Source organism: Corvus moneduloides, chromosome 24 (assembly GCF_009650955.1).
Source record: "Corvus moneduloides isolate bCorMon1 chromosome 24, bCorMon1.pri, whole genome shotgun sequence".
Classification (NCBI taxonomy): Eukaryota; Metazoa; Chordata; class Aves; order Passeriformes; family Corvidae; genus Corvus; species Corvus moneduloides.
Window position 1 is genome coordinate 1,255,589 of NC_045499.1, and position 21,198 is coordinate 1,276,786.

General features: G+C 58.1%; 1 protein-coding gene across 4 annotated transcripts; it reads right to left on the bottom strand.

The window, feature by feature from the left end:
- Nucleotides 1–5,336: 5,336 nt before the first annotated feature.
- TNNI1 (troponin I1, slow skeletal type) lies at nt 5,337–12,402 on the bottom strand. 4 transcript variants are annotated; one of them, XM_032132941.1, is made up of 9 exons: nt 12,231–12,386; nt 9,728–9,756; nt 9,014–9,017; nt 8,874–8,915; nt 8,225–8,356; nt 8,049–8,138; nt 7,402–7,578; nt 6,020–6,130; nt 5,337–5,707 (listed from the first exon to the last, which is right to left on the bottom strand). In XM_032132941.1, exons 1-8 carry the CDS (start codon nt 12,369–12,371, stop codon nt 6,023–6,025), a joined length of 723 nt encoding a protein of 240 aa, XP_031988832.1. In that variant the 5' UTR covers nt 12,372–12,386; the 3' UTR covers nt 5,337–5,707; nt 6,020–6,022. The 4 variants fall into 4 exon arrangements, with proteins under 4 accessions (XP_031988832.1, XP_031988831.1, XP_031988830.1 ...); XM_032132940.1 differs by lacking the exon at nt 9,014–9,017 and having other exon boundaries at nt 12,231–12,402; XM_032132939.1 differs by lacking the exons at nt 9,014–9,017; nt 12,231–12,386 and having other exon boundaries at nt 5,337–5,704; nt 9,728–9,961.
- Between the last annotated feature and the right edge of the window lie 8,796 nt (nt 12,403–21,198).

A 21,198-nucleotide genomic window follows, 5' to 3' on the forward strand; every position in this document is an offset into this window, starting at 1 on the left:
TTATTTAGCTCTGCTTGGACTTTCCCTCTTAACTGTGCTTGACCTAAAGGTCTTTGCTTCTGGAACCCCAGGAAAATGCTTGTCTCCCAGGTCACCCTTATCCACAGGCTCATTGATGCCTTCAGCAAACAACAGTCACTGTCAGACCGGATTTCCCTTAACAAAGTTATTTAGGCCACCCTGAGCTCATCCCCAAAGCCCAGCCCAAGCTGCAGGTCCCCAGAGCTGAGGGTGATGAAATCAGGCAGAGAGATGAGTCTGTGGGGGAAGGGATGCCCAGAGAACCAGTCCGATGTTTATCCAGACCCGCTCCCTGCTCCAGACTGTCCCATCTGCTGTTCCAGACCCACTTCAGACTGTCCCATCTACTGTTCCAGACCCACAGCCCCAAGGGAAAGGTTCTGTGCTCGTGGCTGAGGGAGCAGAGCCACAGGATGTGCCCTAAGCAGGGAAACTCCAGGGCCAAACCCTTCTTCCCTGCTCTGCCCAGGGGACCTGCACCTGCCCAAGGAAGAGCCCAGAGCTTCCCCTGGTGTGATCAGCAGAACTCATTAATACCCTCTAAGGAGCTGGACCAGTTTCAGCAGGGCTCGTTTTTCCCTTGGGAACAGTGTCCTGTGTCTCATCATGGTGCAGAGCCTGTTTCTTTGGCTGCAGGGTGGTGGAGAGCTCCCAGTTTCCACAACTGTGCTGTAATTACGGCATTCCTCAGCTTCTCCCGGGGCCCAGCCGTGAACCCTCCACCTCCAGCCCTCGTGCTGTGCTGGTCCCTCAGCCATGGCTCAGCTCCTCCCTGTCTCCCGAGGCTCATCCCTGCTGCTCTGCCATGGGGGAGCAACACTTTCTTCCCAGGCTTCCCCCCTGGGCTGGGACATGGGGCTCCCTGGCCAGGAAAAGGGGTTTTCACTCTTGCTCGGCTCCATCCCAGCACTGCAGTGGTGCCACAGCTCCCAGAGGTCCCACCAGCATTGAAAAGCTCTGGGGGGAGCTGGAGGTCTCCCTGCATCCCTGGGATGGTGCTCTGCAGGCCCTGGAATGGCCCAGGGCTCTCCTTCCCCCTAAAATGCATTCAGCCTTTGAGGAGATCTGTGTGATGGTACAGAGAGAGCTCCTGCTGTGAGAGAAAGCCAGGAAGGCTCTAGAATTGGTGCTTGCTCAGAAACTGAACCAAGCCCGATCACGGCCTTTTCTGTCGGGAAGGAATATCCATTGTCTGAACTGCCTGGCACCAGCTGCCAGAGGGCTTCTTTTCCTTTAGAGTTTAGCTTTTTATTCAAAAATAAAGACAAATCTTGCTTCGGAAATTCCACCATGGTGCCTCATTGTCCTTCAGGTTCCCATTCCATTCCCTGCAGACTGGCCTCCAGATGCCGTCCCTGGGATACTCTGGGTCTAACGATGGCAAACGAGGCACATTCCCCAAAAGGGACATCAGTGCAAACTTCTCAGGTGATGGACAGAACAGGCCTGGCTCACTGCCAGCAGCTCTGTGACAACTGCACCCTCACAGCACAGGGAGTGACAGAATCCCAGGGTTGTTGGGGCTGGAAGGGAGCTCTGGGGATCAGCCAGTCCAACCCCCTGCCCAGGCAGGGTCACCTGGAGCAGGGGACACAGGGACACATCCAGGTGGGGCTGGGATGTCTCCAGAGAGGGAGACTCCAGCCCCTCCCCGGGCAGCTGTTCCAGGGCTCTGCACCCTCCAAGGAGAGAAGCTCTTCCTCATGTTGAGGTTGAACTTCTTGGTTGAGTTTGTGGCCATTGCTCCTTGTCCTGTCCCTGGGCACCCCTGAATTGGTTGTGATGCCTGAGGAATCTGTGAGCAATGAGGGACAGGGCTCAGGCCCAGCAAAGGAAGCTGGACAAGGGGGATATGCCCTGCTCACCCCGAGCCCTGCTCCTCCCCGGGGCTGCAGCACCTGAGCCTGGGCAGTTGCAGGAGGGGAAAATTCCTTCCCGGTTCTTACCACAGGGGACACACAGAACCAGCAGTGACAAGTTGGGGGTGACAGGGGCTTGTGCCATGGCCCTGCCATGGGGTCTGATCCTGCACCCAGAGCCCAGAGGGGTTCCAGGGGTGATGTTTCACCTTCACCTCGGGGACTGCAGCCTGTGCCAGCCCTGTGCAGGGCAAGATGCTGCAGCCACCTGCAGATGCCATGGAATACACTTCACCCCCTTCCACCCCAAGGTTGCCCATCACCACTGACCTTTCTCCCATCCTCCCTTTGCAGTTCCAGCCTCCAGCTGAGCTGCAAATATTCAGGGAAATATTTGGGCACAGTTCAGGTGTCCCTGAGCATGACTGGTCAGCAAGGGGGTCCCACAGCCCCTGTAAACTTGGAAGGGACCACGTTACAACCAACAAGGAGGGATGTTTTTCCGAAGTCTATCCTGTCTTGATGATATATTTTTCCCCTACTGTTCAATTTAATTTGAAATCTGTGTAATTTTAAGATTCTAGTGCTTTGCTTTCTTTCAGGGGTCTAGGCTGCAGTGGAGCAAACTGCAGGACAGTGGGGACTGGACTCTGCTCAGCTCAAGGAGACAGGGCTGACTTCCAGCTCCTCTAGAAAGAGACACGACTGACTCCTCCAGCATCAGTCTCTCTCCCTGAGAAGAGCCTTGTGAGTCCCCCATTTGGGCTGAATTTCCAGTAAAAATGTGTTGGAGGGTTCCTTTCTAATTCAGTGAGCAGAAACTGAGATTGTTGTCACCTGGGAGGGAAACAACCCTGGGACTGCAGAGCTGTGGGGTGAGGGAAGCCAGGAACATCCCGGGATGAAGGGCTCAGCCTTTCCCTTTGCCAAGGGGAGAGCTGGGATCCCAGCTGGCCCAGGGCCACAGGAGCAGCTCCAGAGCAGAGATGGAGAGGAAGACTTGGATCCCAGTCCCTGATCCAGCCAGGAGAGCTCAGAGCTCGCTGTTGCATCTTCCCCTGGAGATTCAGTCCCACTAAAAGAGCATTTTCCCCCCACACTTTTTCTGTGTTCCTAATAAAACTGAAATCCGTAAAACTTTGTTTTCCCATGGTAGTCAGTGTATTCCACCAGAGAAGGATGAAAATGGGCCCCAGTGACTGGAGAGCACTATACCTTGAAAACGTAGGGAACCTTGCAGTAGGAAAAGTTTTGGGGGTGGGTTTTTCTCTCCCCACTCAATCTAAAACACAAGGTGGCCCCACAAAGCCACCTGTAGCCCATGACAAGGGCATGTGGGCCCTGGGACCTTGCTGAGCACACCTGGCTGCCCTTGCTGGGGCTGCACAATCACCCTGGGGAGCCCCTAGGTTTGGCTCTGCAGCAGTTTTGGGTGAGCAGGATCTGAGGGCAGGCTGGGCACAAGGAGATGGATGGGGACAGGGACAGCCTGAGTGCCCAGCATTGACCAGGACCTGGTGCACAGCACCCAGCACCCCTATTGCCTTTCATCTCCCTTCCATCCTTCCCCACCCCACAAACTCCACCCCTTTTTTAATTACCAGATTAGCATAATTGTACTAAACTCAGAGAACTGTTCTCAGCCCCTGCTGGGCAATTTTCTGCTTCTGTTCCAGGCCTGAAGAAGGCTTTGTTTCCATGAAACCTCTCTTGCATTTTCCAGCTCTACCAGTCGGTCAGGTCATGGTTATTAACTCTCCCTGCACATCTTTCTTCCTCTGCCAGGACCTGTGTGAGTTCCCTCTGGGGATGCATGGAGAGATCCCAGGATTGGCACCACTCCTGCCTGGGCCCTGAGCTTGGAGGTGAGCTGCTACCCAAAACCTTCTGCCTCCAGCTGGGGCAGGCTGGGCCACGGCAGATCCTGGGATGTCACCAGGCACCATCTCTGGTCACCTCTGGGAGCTGAGCCACCGGTGCTGGCCAAGACAGAGACACTTCCCATGGCTGGGCCTGCCTGGAGCCTGTCCTGGGGTGCTTGCAATGAGGACAGAGGAGCCCTGGCACCCTGCTAGGCTGCAGCTGCTTGGCCAAATTAAGCTTGAAAAGATAAAAAATGGGCAGGAAAGGCTCTGTGTGCCATGCAGCTGCTCCAGTCCTGCAGGAGGATGCTGAGGGGATGGAGGATCCGGTGGAAGGACAAGGACTGAGCCAACGGAGCAAATGTGCATTTTCCGGTGGCAGCCTCCTCTGATCCATCCCTGATTTGGGGAAGAGTTTGCATATGAGTTTTGAATCCCCCATGAAGGAGCTGCAGGGTGCTGTGGCAGCTCGAGTGCTGGTGGCTGGGCTAGAGAAGTGTCCCCAGTAGTCTCCTCCCTCATCATCAGTGCCCTAGGACAGTGAGCGGCTCAGCTCAGCATCCCTGAATTGGCCAAAGGAAGGGATGTGATGCTGGAAGAATTCAGCTGTCTTGGAGCCAAACCCAAACCCACCTCCCAAAGCCTCTCCCTCACTCCCACTGCCAGCCATGAGTCTGCTGTGGGAGGTCCTGCAGGAGCCATCTGCATGGGGCCACCCTTTCCCATCCCTTTCTTTAGGGAAGGCAGTGTTTTCCTGGGAAGGTTGATCTCTCTTGGAGCCAGCACTTTTTGATGCCGTTTCCTTCCAGCCCTGTCCTTTGCTCCCCGTTTATTGCATTTTCTGCACTTTACAGGCTTGCTCCAAAGGGATGGAGGTGCTGCAACACACCCTGATGTGGTGTGGGGTTGAGTCTGTGGATGCTGCAATTCCCCTGGATACCCTGGGAACACAGAAAAGGCACTGCTGCACCTACCAAGAGCAACGCTCTGTGGGTGTGGGCTGAGCATCTCCTGCAGTGCCCCCAGCCAGGAGACCCCACGTGGTTTGAATTCTCACTAATTCACCCCTCCAGCCCTGCTCCGGAATGAGCTGACACATTCCCAGCTGCTTTCACTGACCAGCTGCAGTCTGGGGGGCTGTGACACAGGAAATGGTTGGGCTGGGGGGGAGCACACGATGTTTGGCCTGAAATAGGGATTCATCTCTGCAATCAAGCCTTGAAATGGAGCTGTCCCAGTTGCCACAGCTCCAGTGCCTGTGGTGGGGCAGCTGGTGAGGGAGTTGGTGTCTGGAGCTCTGAAGGCTTTTCCAAAAGCAGAGGAGAAGCAGGGCTTGGAGAACAGGCAGCTCCATTCACCAAGCCTGGTGGTTGGGAAGCTGCTGCACCCCTGAGGCCCAGCAAGGGTGGCCCTGAATGGGGCCAGGGGGCTCAGCAGAGCTGGTGGGACATGAGGAGCAGCCTGGGCTGCAAGGGATGAGCCCAAAGCCTGTGTGACCCCAGGGTGTGGTGTCTGAGTGCCAGCATGGGGACACTGCAGGGTGACCTGGCCCTGGCCCTGGGCAGAGTTCCCCCAGTGATGACCCCACACGACCTCGGCCCAGGACACGTCCTTTAATACCCGTGTGGCTGCACAGGGACATCTCGGCGTGACGCAGCTCAGGCTGAGCCGCCGGGCATGGGGCATGGGGGGAGCAGCAGCTGCCTCTGGGGTGTCTGCAGGGCTGGGAGGGGAGGGGTGGCCAGTGGCCCTTGGGGACGGCATGGCCTGTGCGGCTGATGCGGCGGGGATGCCGTGCAGGAGCAGGGCTGAGGGCACTGCTGGAAGGAAGAAGCTCAGGTCTCCTTCCCACACTGTTGTCCTTGTGTTTCAGCTCAGTGGGAATTCAGGGAAGGGCATGAAGGGACGGAGGAGCAGCGAGGGAAGGCTGGCAGCAGGGGTGGGACGGTCTTCTTCCCAGTGCTTCTGTGGGAAAGAAACAGCAGAGGGGCAGCGGGGGCGGCTTTGGCTGCTGCCAGCAGCCTGGCGGTGGTGCCAGCAATGGCCATGGGATGAGGTGGCTCGGGCAGCACACCTGGAGGGGAGCGCCCAGGAGAGGAGGAGAGGGCCTGGCAGGGACTCCACAGCAGGGAGGTGTGGGACAGACCCCCAGCCAAGTGTGGGGTGGGACATGGGCATGGGTTGCCTTTTTCTGTAGGGAGTGGGGGCATTTCTGCACCTCCCCAAGCACAGCCCAGGAGGCTGAGAGCGCACAGTGGGATCAGGACCCGGCCCTACCTCTCACTGCCCCGTGGGGGACTTGGCAGCGTCGAACATCTTCTTCCTCCCCTCCATGCCCGACATGGCTTCCACGTTCTTGCGCCAGTCACCCACTTCCACAGGGCGTTCCTGCGGGAGAGCCGGGGCCGGGGATGAGGGTCTGGCAGCCCTGCCCCATCCCTCCCCCTGCGCAGAGCCCTCAGCTGGGGACACAGCTGCCCCTCGCCAAGTCCCTGTCCCTCTGCCGCGTGTCCCTGCACGAGGAGCCGGCTGGGAGGTGGCAAACAGCAGCCTGGTCTCCACAGGGAGATCTGGATCCATGTGGATACTCCCCTCCTCAAAGCCTGGCCCAGCTGCATTCATGCACCAGAAGGCTCAATAATCCCAGAAAAATGTCTTTAGGAGAAAGAAACCATGTGGGACTTTGGGTTTACACCAGCACAGTTGGGCAAACGTCGGTAAAAACACTTCCTGCATTGCCCTCCCAGCCCACATAAACCCCACCCCCACTTTCTCTGAGCCTTTGGTGGGGACTGGGATTGTTGGTGTGACAGTGGGAGCCTGACAGACACTTCCAGAGCAGACAGGGGAGGTGACACCAGCTCTGGGCAGGTGACAGCAGCTCTGGGAGCATGCCCAGGTGTCTGCTCTGCCAACCCCCAGCATTTGTAGATTACAAGCTGTGCCCCAACACCATCTCACAACATCTAAAACAAACCCAGGTCCATTCTCCACCTGGTGCCCAGGGCTGTCAGCACAGTTTTCTGTCCAAAGGGGTGGAAAAATGCTATACCATGATGGGGGGACAAAGGAAAAACAGCTGAAAATTGAGATTCTCATCCAATCTGCTGAGCTGGAACCAGCTGGTGAAACCGCTCTGCGGAAAGGCCCTGGGGATGAGGCACAGCTCCTGGTGCTGGGGCACCTGCACACCCCGGGCAGGTTTGGGCATCGCTGGCATTGACACTTTCCCCTCTCACATCTCTGCCAAGCTGGTGGGAACTGGGCCATTTATCTCAGGCCAAGTGCTGGGCTTCTCTGTCTTATCTAATCTGGGTTTGGGAGTTCCCTGGGAGTTTTCTGGGTGTGATTGTGCCCAACAGGAGCTCTCCTGGTTCCCTACAAGATCAGAGATCAGATTCTGCATGTGCAGCTCAGCAGTGGTGCCAGGGGGGCCCAGGTGAGAGACCCCCACATGCTCTGGGAGGGAAGAGCACCACGGACACCACCCAAGATCTCATGTTAGCATCCACCAGTTGCCTGGCCCAGTCTAACTGGTCCTACGTGGTCCCACAACATCCCACAATGGGAATGGCCTCACAAGGCTCTTTCACCCCGGAGAAGGGCAAGGGCACCCCTAGGAAGTGTGTCCATCTCCTGCCTCCAGAGGAGTCACCCACCTTCTCTGTGTCCTCCTTCTTGACAGACTTCAGGTTGGCCCTGAGATCCATGGACACCTTGTGCTTGGAGCCCAGCAGAGCCCTGAGCATGGCATCGGCCGAGACGCGGACCCGGCGCAGGGGAGGGCGCTTGAACTTCCCTCGGAGATCAAGAACTTTGATTTTCAGATCTTTAATCTGCAGGGGGATGGGAGGAGGAGGAGTGGGAGGTCACTGCTGGGCTGCCTTGTACAAAGAGCCCCTGTGGGAAGCAGGAGGCTCTGCCAGCACCAAGCCCCGGAGGGGTCTGCCCCTCTCCTGCAGGACCACCCCCACCAAGGCTCTGCCCACCCAGGCTCAGAGCTGGGCCATGGGCTGGGCCCAAGCCTGCTCAGGTGGCAGCTGTACTGTGAGAAGCTCTCAGACCCACAGGGGTGACCAGGAGGGTGAGGAACCTCTCTGTAGATCCCGAGGACAGTTTGAGTTCCCTTTGGGCAGGGATGAACCTTGCTCTGAGTGGTGCCTTGCAGAGCAAACACCAGCCCTGAGATATCCCTGGTGCCTGTCCCACATCCCAGCTCAGCCTGGTCCATGACACATCCCCACAGAGGCCAGAGCTGCCATTGGGAGCGAATTTCCAGAAGGAACCAGCCTGTCCTCCTTCCTACCTCCCGGGTGTTATGGTTGCATTTCGCTTCAATGTCGTATCTCTCCTCATCCACAATTTCCACCTTCTCGTGCAGCTCCCTGCACAGGTCCTGGGGGCCGAGGGCACAGGAGAGCGGTGAGCAAGGCCCCTCCACGCTCCCAAGGAGCTCCCTCCACCCTTGGGCCTGAGGAATACCTGGAGCTGGCTCAGGGAGAGCCCACTGGTGTGCAGTGGGGTGACCCGCTCAGACAGGTACCTCTCCTTCTCTGCCTGCTTGTCCACAATCTCCTGATCCCACTCCTCCTTGGCCTTGGCCAGCATCAAACTCTGTGAGCACAAGGAAATGGCAGAAGTGTGAACTGAACAGGCTCCTGGTTCCCCCCAAGCCACTCACACAGCGTCTGTAGGATGGGACAGCCTTGTGTGCCAGCCCCCTCCCTGCTGTCCCCAAACACACATCAAAGCCTCCCCACAGCTTTGGTGTGGGGTGCTGAGGGCAGGCGGGGCCGTGGCACTGGGGGCTGTGGGACTGTGGTCTCGCTGGATGCTGACGTTGGCTCTGCTGGGGCAGGGAATGTTTATCCCAAGCCAGAGCCCAGGGAGCTCAAACGGGCTGAGGCTTCAGAGCTGAAGGTGTGGGGGTCTCTCCCCAGCTCTGTGAAGGGGAGGTTTGTTTGGACCACAAATCCCACATGAGTGAGAAGAGAGAGGTGGGGTGGGAGCTGCTCCCCACAGCCCATCCTTGTGCTGTTCCTCATGCCCGTCCCACCGACCACGCGCTCCAACCCGGCTCCTTTCCCCCAGCAAGACAAACCCCAGGGAGTTTCCAGCCCTCGGGACTCACCTTCAACAAGAGTTTGCGTGAGGCTGTGATCTTGGATTTTCTCTAGGGGAAAGGGGAGGGAAAGAGAACACCCTTTGAAAATAAATGCACAGCAAACACAGAGCAGCACTGAGATCTCTCCCAAAGGGAAAGGCACTTACCTCCCTGCAGGCAGGTGAGCAGCCCAGGAGGAACAGAAAAAACAAGAGAGGAACAAGGCATCAGGAATGACAGTGAAAAAGAAGGGACAGGCAAGGAAAGCATTTCGTGTGGTTGCAGTTGGTTCCTTATTTCTGTATCTCACAGCTGCCACCAGCACGTGAGCCGGGTCTGAGGTGAAGGTGCCCTCTGGGAATGCAGTGGGAGCTCAGGGCCACAGCTAAGAAAGCCCAAATGTCACTCAGGTGTGACAGGTGAGCTGGCACTGTGCCCATCGTGCCAACCCCAGCTCAGTCCCTGCAGTTCGGTCACCCTCATTCCCCTACTCCCACTGCAGCTGGGGCAAGATCCTCGGATCCTGCTCGAGTTGCAGGGCTGGGACATCCCCATGGCACTGCTCCAGAAAAGCTCTGCAGGAGTTTCTCCCTTCTCTGCTCGCCAGTGAACGTGGTGTATTTGTACAATGTGCTACAGAGAGCCTCACGGCAAATCCAGAGGGCTGCCCACCCTCAGATCCACATTTTGGGATCTAGGAAAGCCCCAAGGTTTGAACTGGGACATTGAAAGGGCGAACAATTTGCATTTAGAGACAGCTTTTGCAAGGGCAATGGCACAGAGGTGTGGGGCAGGGCAGGGTCTCCCAGCCGATCCTCCCCAAAGGGACAAGCGCAGCCGGGCGAGGGTTCATGGGGTGCGAGGGGACTCCAGCTACTCACGGCTCTGGCATCGCGGCGTGTGCTGTGCCCTGCCGAAGAAAGGGAAAGGAGCTGAAACAAAGGTGCGAATCCCAAGTGCACACAAAGGCGGAAGGCAGCGAGGAGCGATGCCGAGGTGCGGTGCTGCCCCGTGCTGTCAGCGGAGGGAAGCAGCTCCGAGCCTCTGTCCCGCTGGGAAACACGGGACGAGCCGCCGGCTCCGGGAAAACCTGACTGCATTTCGGGCAAGCTCCAGCGTGCCGCCAGCCGGCCCCGCAGGGCTCGGGCTCCTGCTCCTCGGGGCTTTTCCCAAGCTCCGAGCTGCTCCCCCGCCGGCTGCGTCGCCCTCCCCAGCTCGGGGCAAGGGATGGAGGCTGGAAATCTCAGGAGAAATGGGGTGCCTCGGGGGTCCCCCCACTGTGTCGGCTCAGGGAGTCCTGTCCCGCAGCTCCCGTGGGCAACGGCAGGGATGGGAGAGCCAAAATCCACCCGGGGAGTGCCGGAGCAAGGGGCAACACCTCTGCTCTGGAGCCAGGCTGAGAGGGCTGGGGGTGTCCAGTCTGGAGAAGAGAAGGAGCCAGGGAGACCTCAGAGCCCCTTCCACTGCTCAAAGGGGCTCCAAGAGAGTGGGAGAGAAACTCTGGGACAAGGGATGGAGGGACAGGACACAGGGAATGGCTTCCCACTGCCAGAGGGCAGGGTTAGATGGGATACTGGGAAGAAATTCCTCCCTATGAGGGTGGGCAGGCCCTGGCACAGGGTGCCCAGGGAAGCTGTGGCTGCCCCTGGATCCCTGGCAGTGTCCAAGGCCAGGCTGGACGGGGCTTGGAGCACCCTGGGACAGTGGAAGGTGTCCCGGCCATGGCAGGAGGTGGAACTGGAGGATCTTTACGGTCCCTTCTAACCCAAACCATTCTGGGATTCTCTAAGTCAGAGCCCACAGCTGAGCAGGTTCCTTCAGCAGCCACATTCCAGGTGAAACACTCAGGGTTTCCTATTTTACATTTGCCTGGTGATCCCAAGCCCTGGCATCTGCTCCATCCCACGCTGCTCCCTGCTCTGACCTCTCCTGTGCTGAGCAGCGAGGGCAACCTGCGAGCCCAAGCAGCTGAAAAATGTGGGGGACATACCAATCCTTTTAAATTTTTTTCCCTCAAACAGCATTTCCCAGGTGTGGGTTTAGTCCTTTTCCTTAGGAGTGAAATGGACGAGCTGGGATTTTTTGCCTTGATCCTTTTTCATTCCCTGAAATTTGGAAACTGCTTTAGACCCCAAAGATTTGTGCTGGGGGAAATGAAAAGCTGATCTCAAACAGCTACTCCCAGGCTTGCATGGAGCCTGTGCCAGGCAAATCTCAGGGCACCTCCTGGCTCTGTCCCCTTGTCCCTGTTCTCTCCATGCCCCCACAGCTCAGCCAGAGACATGTCCTGAATCAGTGGAGTTTGGTGGGGGGAAAATGTCATAAAATCCCAGCAGGAATCATCTCCCCCGGAGCCTCCCAATCCAGATCCCTGGATTTACAAGGAAAAATCCCAAGAACAGGAATTTCTTTGTCCTCAAACCACATCAGACAGATCCTGTTTCCTGCCTTTGTGGAGGTTTTTGGTGCTGTGACAAACATCCCAGAGGACACGAGGCAGCACTGGTGCCTTGAGCAGGCTGGGTCCCAGCTGCTGCCCCCCAGTTTATTTCGGGGGTGGCAGAGGAGCCTTTCTCTCCCTGGAGCTGGCGAGGGTTGGGCGCAGCCCCTCAGCGTTTCCATTGTCCCCTGCTGGAACAGAGCCCGGCATTCCTTGGGGTGGGATCCACGCCACATCTCGAGCTCACGACCTCTACCAAGGTCAGTCAAGTTTTAGGGCCAAATAGTCCTAAACTGGCTTCCCAAACAACAGCAGGGACTCGGCTGTGCCAGTGAGACATCCCCAGCAATCCCCAGTGCCAGGACTTTTGGACTCCAGCTGGATCTGGAACATCCACGAGAGACTTCGCTCCCTGATGGGGATGAGAGGATCTGGACAAGCTCTTTCTGCACTATTTGCACTGCCCCAGCTGTGAAGAGCTTGTAAAGTTTATTGAACCACTGGATCATGGAAATCCTTAAAAGAAATAATCCCATAAACCCAAACACAGCCAATCCTGACATCCTCCCCCATCCTGGGAGGCTGGAGACAGACCACAGGCACTCTCCCAGCTACTCCACACTCTGCTCCCACCCTGAACCTCACACCAGCAAGCCAGACTGGAACACTCGGACAAGGGCTCTCCAAACAGTCCTGTTTGCCACTTTTTGGAAAAAAACCAGTCAAATATCAGCTCCAAAGTCTTTGTCCCCATTGCAGCCTCACCAATCCCCTCTCCAAGAGCAGAAGAAATGTCTGATCCACCTCAGAGAGGGGGAGAAATTCAGGCAAATTCACGTGCTGGGGGTTCCTCCCTGTCACGTGCGAGTGCCAGGGGTCTCGTGCCCATGTCACCACCAGCACACGCGGAGGGGGACACGGGGCAGTGGCAGTGTCTGTCTTACCTGGCTGTGCAGGAGGGAGGTGACGCCTGGCCTCAGGACAGCCGCGCTCTGCTGGGGCTGTGGCTGAGGGGGGATATTGAATCCCAGCCCTGCCTGCAAGTGGTCGGTAAAAATAGCACAAATCCCCTCCTCTGCAGGCATCTGCTGCAAGCCCCATGAGTGCTGGGACTGCTGCTCACACCTGGGGCACCGCCTGGAACACAGGGACACACACAGGTCACCCGTGTGTCACTGCACTCCTGTCCCAGGGCACCCACAACCCTGCTTTGGTTCGGAGAATTCCAGGGCTGTTTACACGGGAATCATCCCGGAATGGTTTGGGTGGGAAGGGGCCTTAAAGCCCATCCAGTCCCACCCCTGCCCTGGGCAGGGACACCTTCCACTGTCCCAGGCTGCTCCAAGCCCTGTCCAACCTGGCAGTGGACACTTCCAGGGATGGGGCAGCCACAGCTTCTCTGGGCACCCTGTGCCAGGGCCTCCCCACCCTCACAGGGAAGAATTTCTCCCTACTATCCCTCTATCCCTGCCCTCTGGCAGTGGGAAGCCATTCCCCTTGTCCTGGCACTCCATCCCTTGTCCATAGTCCCTCTCCAGCTCTCTTGGAGCCCCTTTGAGCACTGGAGTGCCCCCAGCTCGGACAGCACCTGCTCACACGTGGGGTGTTGGGGACACACAGGCTCAGGCTGACCAGTGCTGGTGATGCCGTGGGGATGGGGTGGATCCTCTTGGCACCTCTGCCTTGCATCTGTCCGGTGTGACAGAGCTTCAGAGATGCTGGAACAGGCAGGGGAGGGGGTGTGAACAGCCTGGGAGCTCCTGCCGTGCTGACCCCTGCACGATGGGGCACACAGCACAGCGCTGGCCAAGGGGCCTCCTGGGAGCCACCAGAGCCACCAGAGTGAACATCACCAGGCCAGGCCACAGTGCTGAGGGGTGATGGCATAAACGAGCAAATGTGGGGTCACACTTCATGCCAGGTGGGGTTGGGACCAAGGAGGGCACAGTCCCCTCTTTAAGGAGAAGGACCAGCCCCACTCATGCAGCACAGCTTGGGATGCTCAAGCACATCCCAGTCTCTCACAGGCCCTGAGGTTTTCCCCATGAAATTCCCAAAAAGCAGTGACAAAGCTGCTGTTTGTCCCCACTGCTCCCACAAAGCCCCTTGCCCGGTGTCCCTTTGCATGGCAAGGACTGCAGGGCAGGCAACACCTGTTCCCCAGGATATTTTTAGGGACAAATTTAGGAGCAAACAATTCCCAGTGTGGGGCCCAGCAGGGACAATGCCTGGCATGTTAATCCTGGGGCTTTCATGGCCGGGAGGGACACGCAGCTGCAGGAGTGGGGCAGCTCCCATGGTGGGGAGCACAGACAGCCCCATCCTGCAGAGCCTTCCTGGCTCCTTCCCCCTGCCTGGAAACCAACGGGAGCTCTGGGGATCCCCACAAGCTGGTGGGAGATCGGTGACAGTGGCAATGGCAGTGGCAGTGCCATCCTCGTGTGAATTGCACCCAGCAAGTCCCAGTGGCCAGGGGAGAAGCCCCCCTGCATCCAGCCCAGCCCCGGGACCCCTGCAAGGACCCTTCCCTGGCTGCAAACGCCAGCACGGGGGATCTGCTCTCACCCCCGAGGAGGAGGAGGCTTTAACCACCCCGTTAGACCTTTATAAGGAAAAGCCCCCGCGGGGCCAGGCCTCCAGCATCTTTCCTCCCGGATGCCTTGGGATTGTTTTAGGAGCACAGAGGAGCCAAAATTAGCCCGTGACAAAGGCGCCGCATTCCCGCAGCTCCGGGGATGGGGCGGGGGCTGCTTCGGATGCCATTTGCTCCAGTCTCAGGTTTCATCCTCTGCTGGGACCGGGAGTGAGGAGGAGGAAAGGGCAGGAGAGGGATGGGGCAATGGGACCCCTCGATCTGGGGTTTTCCCATGGGTTTCAAAGCGCTGGCTCTGCCATGGGGGCTGCACAGAGGGACTGGCAGGGGACCGAGGTCTCCCATCCCTCCTCCCCAGTTGACACAGAGTCCCCATCCCCATCCCTGGTTCACAAACCCCAGGGAGCTGCCTCCAGGTGAGGGGTTGTTTTATCAGGTGCCACCTGGGCCTTGGACACCACTCTGAGCTGCTGGGGGTGGGAAGGATCAGCCTGGAAATCTCCAGGGAAGAGCAGTGCTGGGGGCAAATTCAGAGCAAAATAATAAAAATCTATCTGGGATTGGCTCAGTTGGTCAGAGCTGGGTACTGATAACACCCAGGTCATGGACTTGATCCCCATTGTTGGTTTGGCACAGCCTGCTTTTTTGGTAGCAGGGGAAGGCCACAGAAGTGGCTTCTGTGAGAAGCTGGTGGAAGCTTCCACTATGTCCGGCAGAGCCGATCTCTGATGGCTCTGAAGATGGACATGCTGCTGGCCCAGTTAGAGAGGTTAGGAGCACCTCTGGGATGACGTATTTAGGAAGAAAATCAGAACAGTGTGGGGGCAGTTTTTTCCAGGGGTGGCGAGGCGCTGCCGCCATCTCAGTGTGGCCTGTGGCGAGCTGTGCCTGCCTGGCCACCCCTCGCCAGCCGTGCCGTGGGCAGAAGGGCAGGGGCGGCAGCGGCCTCTCCTTCTCGGCGCCCCGCATGAGGAGAGGCGTTAAATGGTGCCAATGCCAATGCCCCGCATGAGGAGAGGCCTTAAATGGTGCCAATGCCACGGCGGCCAGCACTGCCCACACGGTGGCAGCGAGGCAGCCTGGCCGGCAGCAGAAACATGGAGAGAGACCCCCTGGCACAGAACCTAGATGAGATCAACCTCCCGGTGCTGCAGGATCCTGCAGGAATCTTTGAATTGGTGGAACTTGTTGGCAATAGTACCTACGAGCAGCAGTTTTTCTTCTAGTCAGAGAAGAGGAAGAAGTGAGAACACGTGAGGGAGAAGAACATGGCAGCACCAAGGGCGGTGGAGAAGGAGGGGCAGGAGGTGCTCCAGGCTCCGGAGCTGAGATTCCTCTGCAGGCCATGGGGAGGACCATGGTGGAGCAGCTGTGCCCCTGCAGCCCCTGGGGATCCACGGGGGATGCAGAGATCCACCCGCAGCCCCTGGGGATCCCCGGGGGATGCAGAGATCCACCTGCAGCCCCTGGGGATCCATGGGGGATGCAGAGATCCACCCACAGCCCCTGGGGATCCATGGGGGATGCAGAGATCCACCTGCAGCCCATGGGAGAAGTGCTCACACCAGAGCGGGTGGATGCCAGAGAAAGCTGGGATCCGGTGGGAGACCCAAATGGAGAGAGAGGGCCCTGCTTCCAGAGATAGAGGGCCCTGGCTTCCAAACTAGAGCAGCCTGTCCATAAAAGACTGCACCTCACAGACTAGTGACCCACGGCGCAGCAGTTTTGGGAGGACTGTGTGTCCGTGGGAGGGGCTCACGTTGCAGCAGGTTTGGCAGGACTGCTGCTCGTGAGAGTGGAGCCACGCTGGAGAAGTTCACAGAGAACTGTCTCCCGTGGGATGGACCCTGTGGCACAGCAAAGGGAGGGCTCCTCTCCCTGAGTGAACAGAAGAAGATCTCAAACTGACCAACTGACCAAACCCCCACTCCTTGTCTCCGTGCACTGTCAGTTGGAAGGAGGGAGGGGCTGGGGGGAAAAAGGTGTTTTAAAGGCTTATTTTACTTCTCCTTATCCTCCTCTGACTCTGTTAATTATTAATTTACTTTATACCTTTAAATTTGAACCTGTTATGCCCTTAGACTGTTTTGTCCCAGTCCTCATCTCAACTCATGAGCCCTTCACTAATTTTTTTCCCTCTCCTCTGCCCAGCTGAGAGTGAGAGAGGGTAAGCGAATGGCTTCTGTGGGTGCCTGGCGTTTGGCACCCATTCACTTAAGGGTTGGACTCCATGATCCTTGTGGGTCCCTTCCAACTCAGACTGTTCTGTGGTTCTGTGATTTGCCCACGTGTTGCTGCTGCTGCTACAAATCAAATATCCCCCTGCTACTGGCAGTCACTGGTTGAAGGGAAGGGTTCCCCATGAGCTGCCACCAAGGGGATGGATGCCAACACAAAATTCCCAGAGAGCTGTATGGGGAGGTCAGACCCAGCCAGGACCAGGTCCCCAGGGACAGCTGCTTGTCCCTGAATGTCCCTGTGATCTGCAGATCACCTGTGTTCAGTCTTTTACAAGGGGACCTCCTGGCACATGTTTAGATGGAGGGGGCATTTTCCCCCTCTGGACCTTCCATGTCCCTGGAGGGTGTTGGTGCATCAGCCCCACACCCATGGCAGGGGCTGCCTGAGCTGCCCAATGGTCCCTGGCTCCTCAAGGGCTTGGGACTCCAACTGCAAGGTACCTGACCCCTGTGAGCAGTTCAGCTGCCCCACATGAAGCCAATCTCCCTGAAGAAATGGACTTGAAGCAATGCTGGAGGGATCTCTTCCCCTGCTCTCAACCTTCCCACCCATCCTGTCCTCATCCTCTCCCAAGCACCATCCTCGTTCCATCAACCCTGATGGAATTCACAAAGACAACAGCTCCCAGAGCATCCAGGACAGACTTAGAAACGACAGCTGAGCCTCTGGTGTCCTTTGGGACTGAGCCTCTGGTGTCCTTTGGGACTCACTCTCACATCCATCCCCCCCCACTGCCACGCTCAGAGCCCAGCGCTGCACTGGGTTTGTCACTGGACTGAGACAGATGATGTCTACAGACTCACCATGGGATGGGAGAAGGTTTTCCTTCTGTGGGACAGCTCAGAGATCAGAGGACAGTGAGGTCACCTCCTAAGCCAGGTGATGGCAAGGCTGCAGGGTCAGGTGGCAATGAAGTCATGAAGGGCCGTGGGACTCGTCCTGAGGAATGGTCCCATGTGGGTGTTTCTCCTGCAGACCCTCCGGCAGCTCTCACCCCTCCTGAGCTGCCAGAGGACTCCAACCTGTCCCACCTCCTCTGTGGATTTGTGACAGTGCAGTGGAAGCTCCTGGGATGCTTCTCCAAGAGCCAAGGCCTTCTGCAGCCCTGGGGGGAATTTTCTCACCCTGCTGCATCTGTGAAAAAGTCCCACCAAAGCTGAGGGATGCCCTGAGATGGAAAGGGGGCCAGAATTTGGATAATCATCACAGCCTGGCCTGGGAACCAGCACAGCCCCAGGCCAGACTCCAGACATGCCCCATGGGGCTGAGAGACCTCTCCCAGCTCATCTGCCCCACTGATCTTCACCCCATTGCATCAGCCCCACCAGGACATCCCCATTTCCCACTGCCTGCTAGGGCAGAGGTTTCTCATCCCTTTAGGATGTGCTGCTCCTTGCCCTGCTCCTGCAGCCACAGCCCCCTGTTCTGGGAGCCCCGAGCTCTGGACACCCCCATGGGCCTGGTGCAGCTCAGGACTGTGCCCACGCCAGCCCCTCCATCCATGGGCATGGACTCACCCTCCCCACCTGGCTACAGAGAGCAAATCCATGTGGAGGCAGCTCTGGGGCTGGATGCCAAAGCAGGACAATTATCCCAGAATAAAGAAACACCTTCCACTTCTAGAAATATCATGGACAGTTTGATTTTCTCTGCTTGAATACTTGGGGAAGGCTTGAAATATTTGCAGAAGGTGCCAAAGCCGAGGAGGGCTCCCCAAAAGCCACAGCACCCTTTAGGAACAGCACAGGCTCCTGCCTCGTGCCACTGGCACATGGAAAAGGCTTTGTTAAGTAAGGAGGAATTACCTACTTTGGGACAGTGGAAAGACATAATTGAAATGGAGCTGAGCCACTCGCTGAAGACTTTAAGCTTTGCCAGTGATACATGAGACCTTCCCAGTGCTGATCCTGTGGGCTTTTCTCACCAGGAGGGGGATTTGGGCTGTTCTGTGCCAGTGGCAGCCGTGGCTCAGCAGCGACGTCAGTTTGAGTATCACAAAGTCCAGGCTGGTTTCCAGCCTAAGGCAAAATATCATCCAAAAAAAAGGACTTTTCCAAGTAATCCAAAATTTCTGGCCCAGGCAGGGACCCTGTCAGAGTTTTTTGACATTTTCAGGATATTTGCAGGCTTTTCCATCTGTCTCTGAGACACATCTCAGTATCCACTTCTGGTTGGGCTGGGCCACCCCTACCCCCAGAGCAGCATCGTGGCTCCTGCTCAGGGATGGTGGGGGACCGACAGGTGCTGGGATGTGCTGGTTGTTCCCTCTGCAGCTCCAGCAATGTCTGGGCCCTGGTTTTGTTTCTTCCTGGTGAGTCCCTGCCCTTCAGTGTGCTCCCACAGCCTCAGCTCCACTGCTGGGGAATGTCTCAGCCACAGTCCTCAACCCCCCAGGACACTCCAGCAGGACCCTGTGGTTGGGGAATCAATGTGTAACCCCTGCCCTGATGCCCTCAGCATCCCGAGATCTGTGGTACAAGGACAGTTATTCCTTCCTACACCTCAGTGCAAGAGGATTCATTGGAGATGGCCAAGCTCCCCACAGCAGTGGGGGGGACATACCAGCCTCTGCTCCCCTGGAGCGTGGACACACAGACATAGCAGAGCTCTGGGCAGGTGTTGGGTCCCAAACCAAAATCCAGTGATTTAGGAATTGTAATTAAGGATGGTCAACAATGAAATCATTTTAGGAGCATCTGGAGGAAGTTGGACAGTTGCCCTAAAGCCAAACAGCAGAATACTCCTTGTTACAGATGGGATTTTTTTTCCTTTCATTTTTATCCAAAGAGGAACCACTCACAAGCTCAGGGATGATCCCAGGAGAAGCGGGGCACTGCCAGGCTCTCTGCAGGGCACTTGGATGTGGAGGAGGCCCCACACACGGTCCCACCTGACAAAAGCATGGGCACCATCAGGCTGCACCTCCCTGTCTCAGCACTGTGACCCCACTGCCCTCCCTGACACTCAGGGTGTCCAGCCAGCCCCAAAGGGATCCCAAAGCCAGACCTGGGATGTCATCAGGTGGAAAAAACTCCTGTCCCCTGCACCCACTGCACCCTCATGGTGCTGCAGGGAGGGTGCCAGTCCCTGTGGGTGCTGGCAGAGCCCCGGCCCAGGGTGGGGGGCAGAGGGCAGCCCCCCAGAGCAGCCTCAGCACCGGGGCACCCTCAGAGAAGTGTGGGGAGGGCTGATGGACTGAGGGCACCGTGGGCTGGGAGCAGCAGAGCCAGATTTTCAGGCTCCTGCCTTTGAATTCCAGGTGCCTCAGGGCACCTCTCTCCTCTCTGGGGCTCTCCCTGGGGGCCCCGGGGGGGTCTGGCCAGCCCCTCCCCACAAACCCACAAACCCACCCCCATCCCCCTGTTGTGCCTCAGTTTGCCCACCTCCGGGGGCATTGGGAATGCTTCCTGTGGGTCCTCTCCTGCTTTCCAGGCTGCCTGGGAGTGTGCTGGCACCACGTCCCTGGTGCTGGGGGATGCTCCAGCCTCGGGCCCTGGCTCTACTCCACTCCCTGGCCAGGTCTCTTGGCTGTTTATCTGTTTTTCAGTCTTGGGGTGACTTTCCCTCTGCACAAGACATTCAGCCCTCCCAGGGGCAGATGAAGCCACCACACCTCCCACCCCCATGCCGCTGGCTCGGCTCTGACCCCCAGCCCCTGCTCCAGGGTCAGGCTGGGAATCCACGCACTGAGGGTGGGTCAGGCAGGTGTGGGTGTCTGCTCAGGAAATCCCAAACCTGGAGGCTTGGGGAGCTCTAAAGTCCCTGGGGGATATGGGGTCCAGGCAGGGACCCTGGATGTGTGTTGGTCTGGATGCGGGGCTTGGGATGAGGATGGAAAAGCTTGACCTTCCCCAGGCCTGGACCTGAAACTCTGACACGGGATTTGTGTTCTCTTATTGTCCTCTCCCTCCACTGACTGCCTGAATTTCCCCCCAACTTTCGGGTACCGTGGCCTCCCTGCTGCCTCATCATCAGTGCCTGGGGATGTGCCACGACCAGGGCTGGTGCTTACACATCCCTTGATCATCTTTGCCAGTTCCTTGCTGGCAGTTGGAAAACAGAAAATATTTACAGGGAGCAAGAGAGCAGAAAAACTGAAAAAAAGGAGTCACACTGGATAAAACTGGTGACTTTGGGAACCCCCTTGCACTGGGTGCTCCCCACCCTGGCATCCACCATGGCACAGGCTTGGGATGTTCACAGGGCTTTGACTGAGCCTCACTGAATCTGCTGACTCTGGGAGCTGGGGATTTAGGGGAGACTCCAGCACAGTGATCCTTGCCCTGGAAATGCTGTGTAAGCACCAGCACCCTCCTGACCACCCCACTGCCTCCTGAAATGTGTGCAGGGACCTGGTCTGGGGCTTGTCCACACAGGGCACCACACCTGAAGCATGTCCTGTGGAGGGTCCCCCCATCCCTGGAGCCCCCCATGTCCCCGTCATGGCACTGGGATGGGGCAGAGCTCCGTCTGTGCAGGGTTTGGGTCCGGCTTCACCTGCAGCCCCCAGCCTGGCCCCCCCACTCCTCTCCACTCCCAGCCGGGGGGTCTCAGTAAATGCAGCCCTGAGGACCGGTTGCCCAAGGAGCCTTCCCTGGGTGGCCCCCACCGCGTGCCTGTTTCAGCAGAGCCAGCACGGTGAGCAGGCTCCGGCCATGCCACCGTCGCCAAAGCCACCCGGTGCTGCCCTGGCACCGTGGGGTGCGGGCTGGGGCGCGGGCTGGGGGCAGCTGCCGCGGTCCGAGGCATCAGGACACCGCGCTCCGTGATTCCCACGCGGCCGGGAAATCTCCGGGAGGATCAGCAGCGCCTCCGGCCCCGGCTGGGCTCAGGCTCCGGCTTGCGGAGCGCGCTGGTGGCTCCAGGCGCGGCTGTCTGCGCTGCCTGTCGGGGCAGGGCCATCCCTCCCCTGCTGCAAAGCCACAGCGCTGCTCCCGCGTCACCGGCACACCGTGGGAATCCCTGGGGACAGGGGCGCAGCGGGATTGGTGACCAGGGAGTCTCGGGGTGCCAGTGCCGGGCTTTGGAGCCCGACTGGGGGATGCTGGCAAAACTCTGTGCAGGATTTGTGCTCTCCC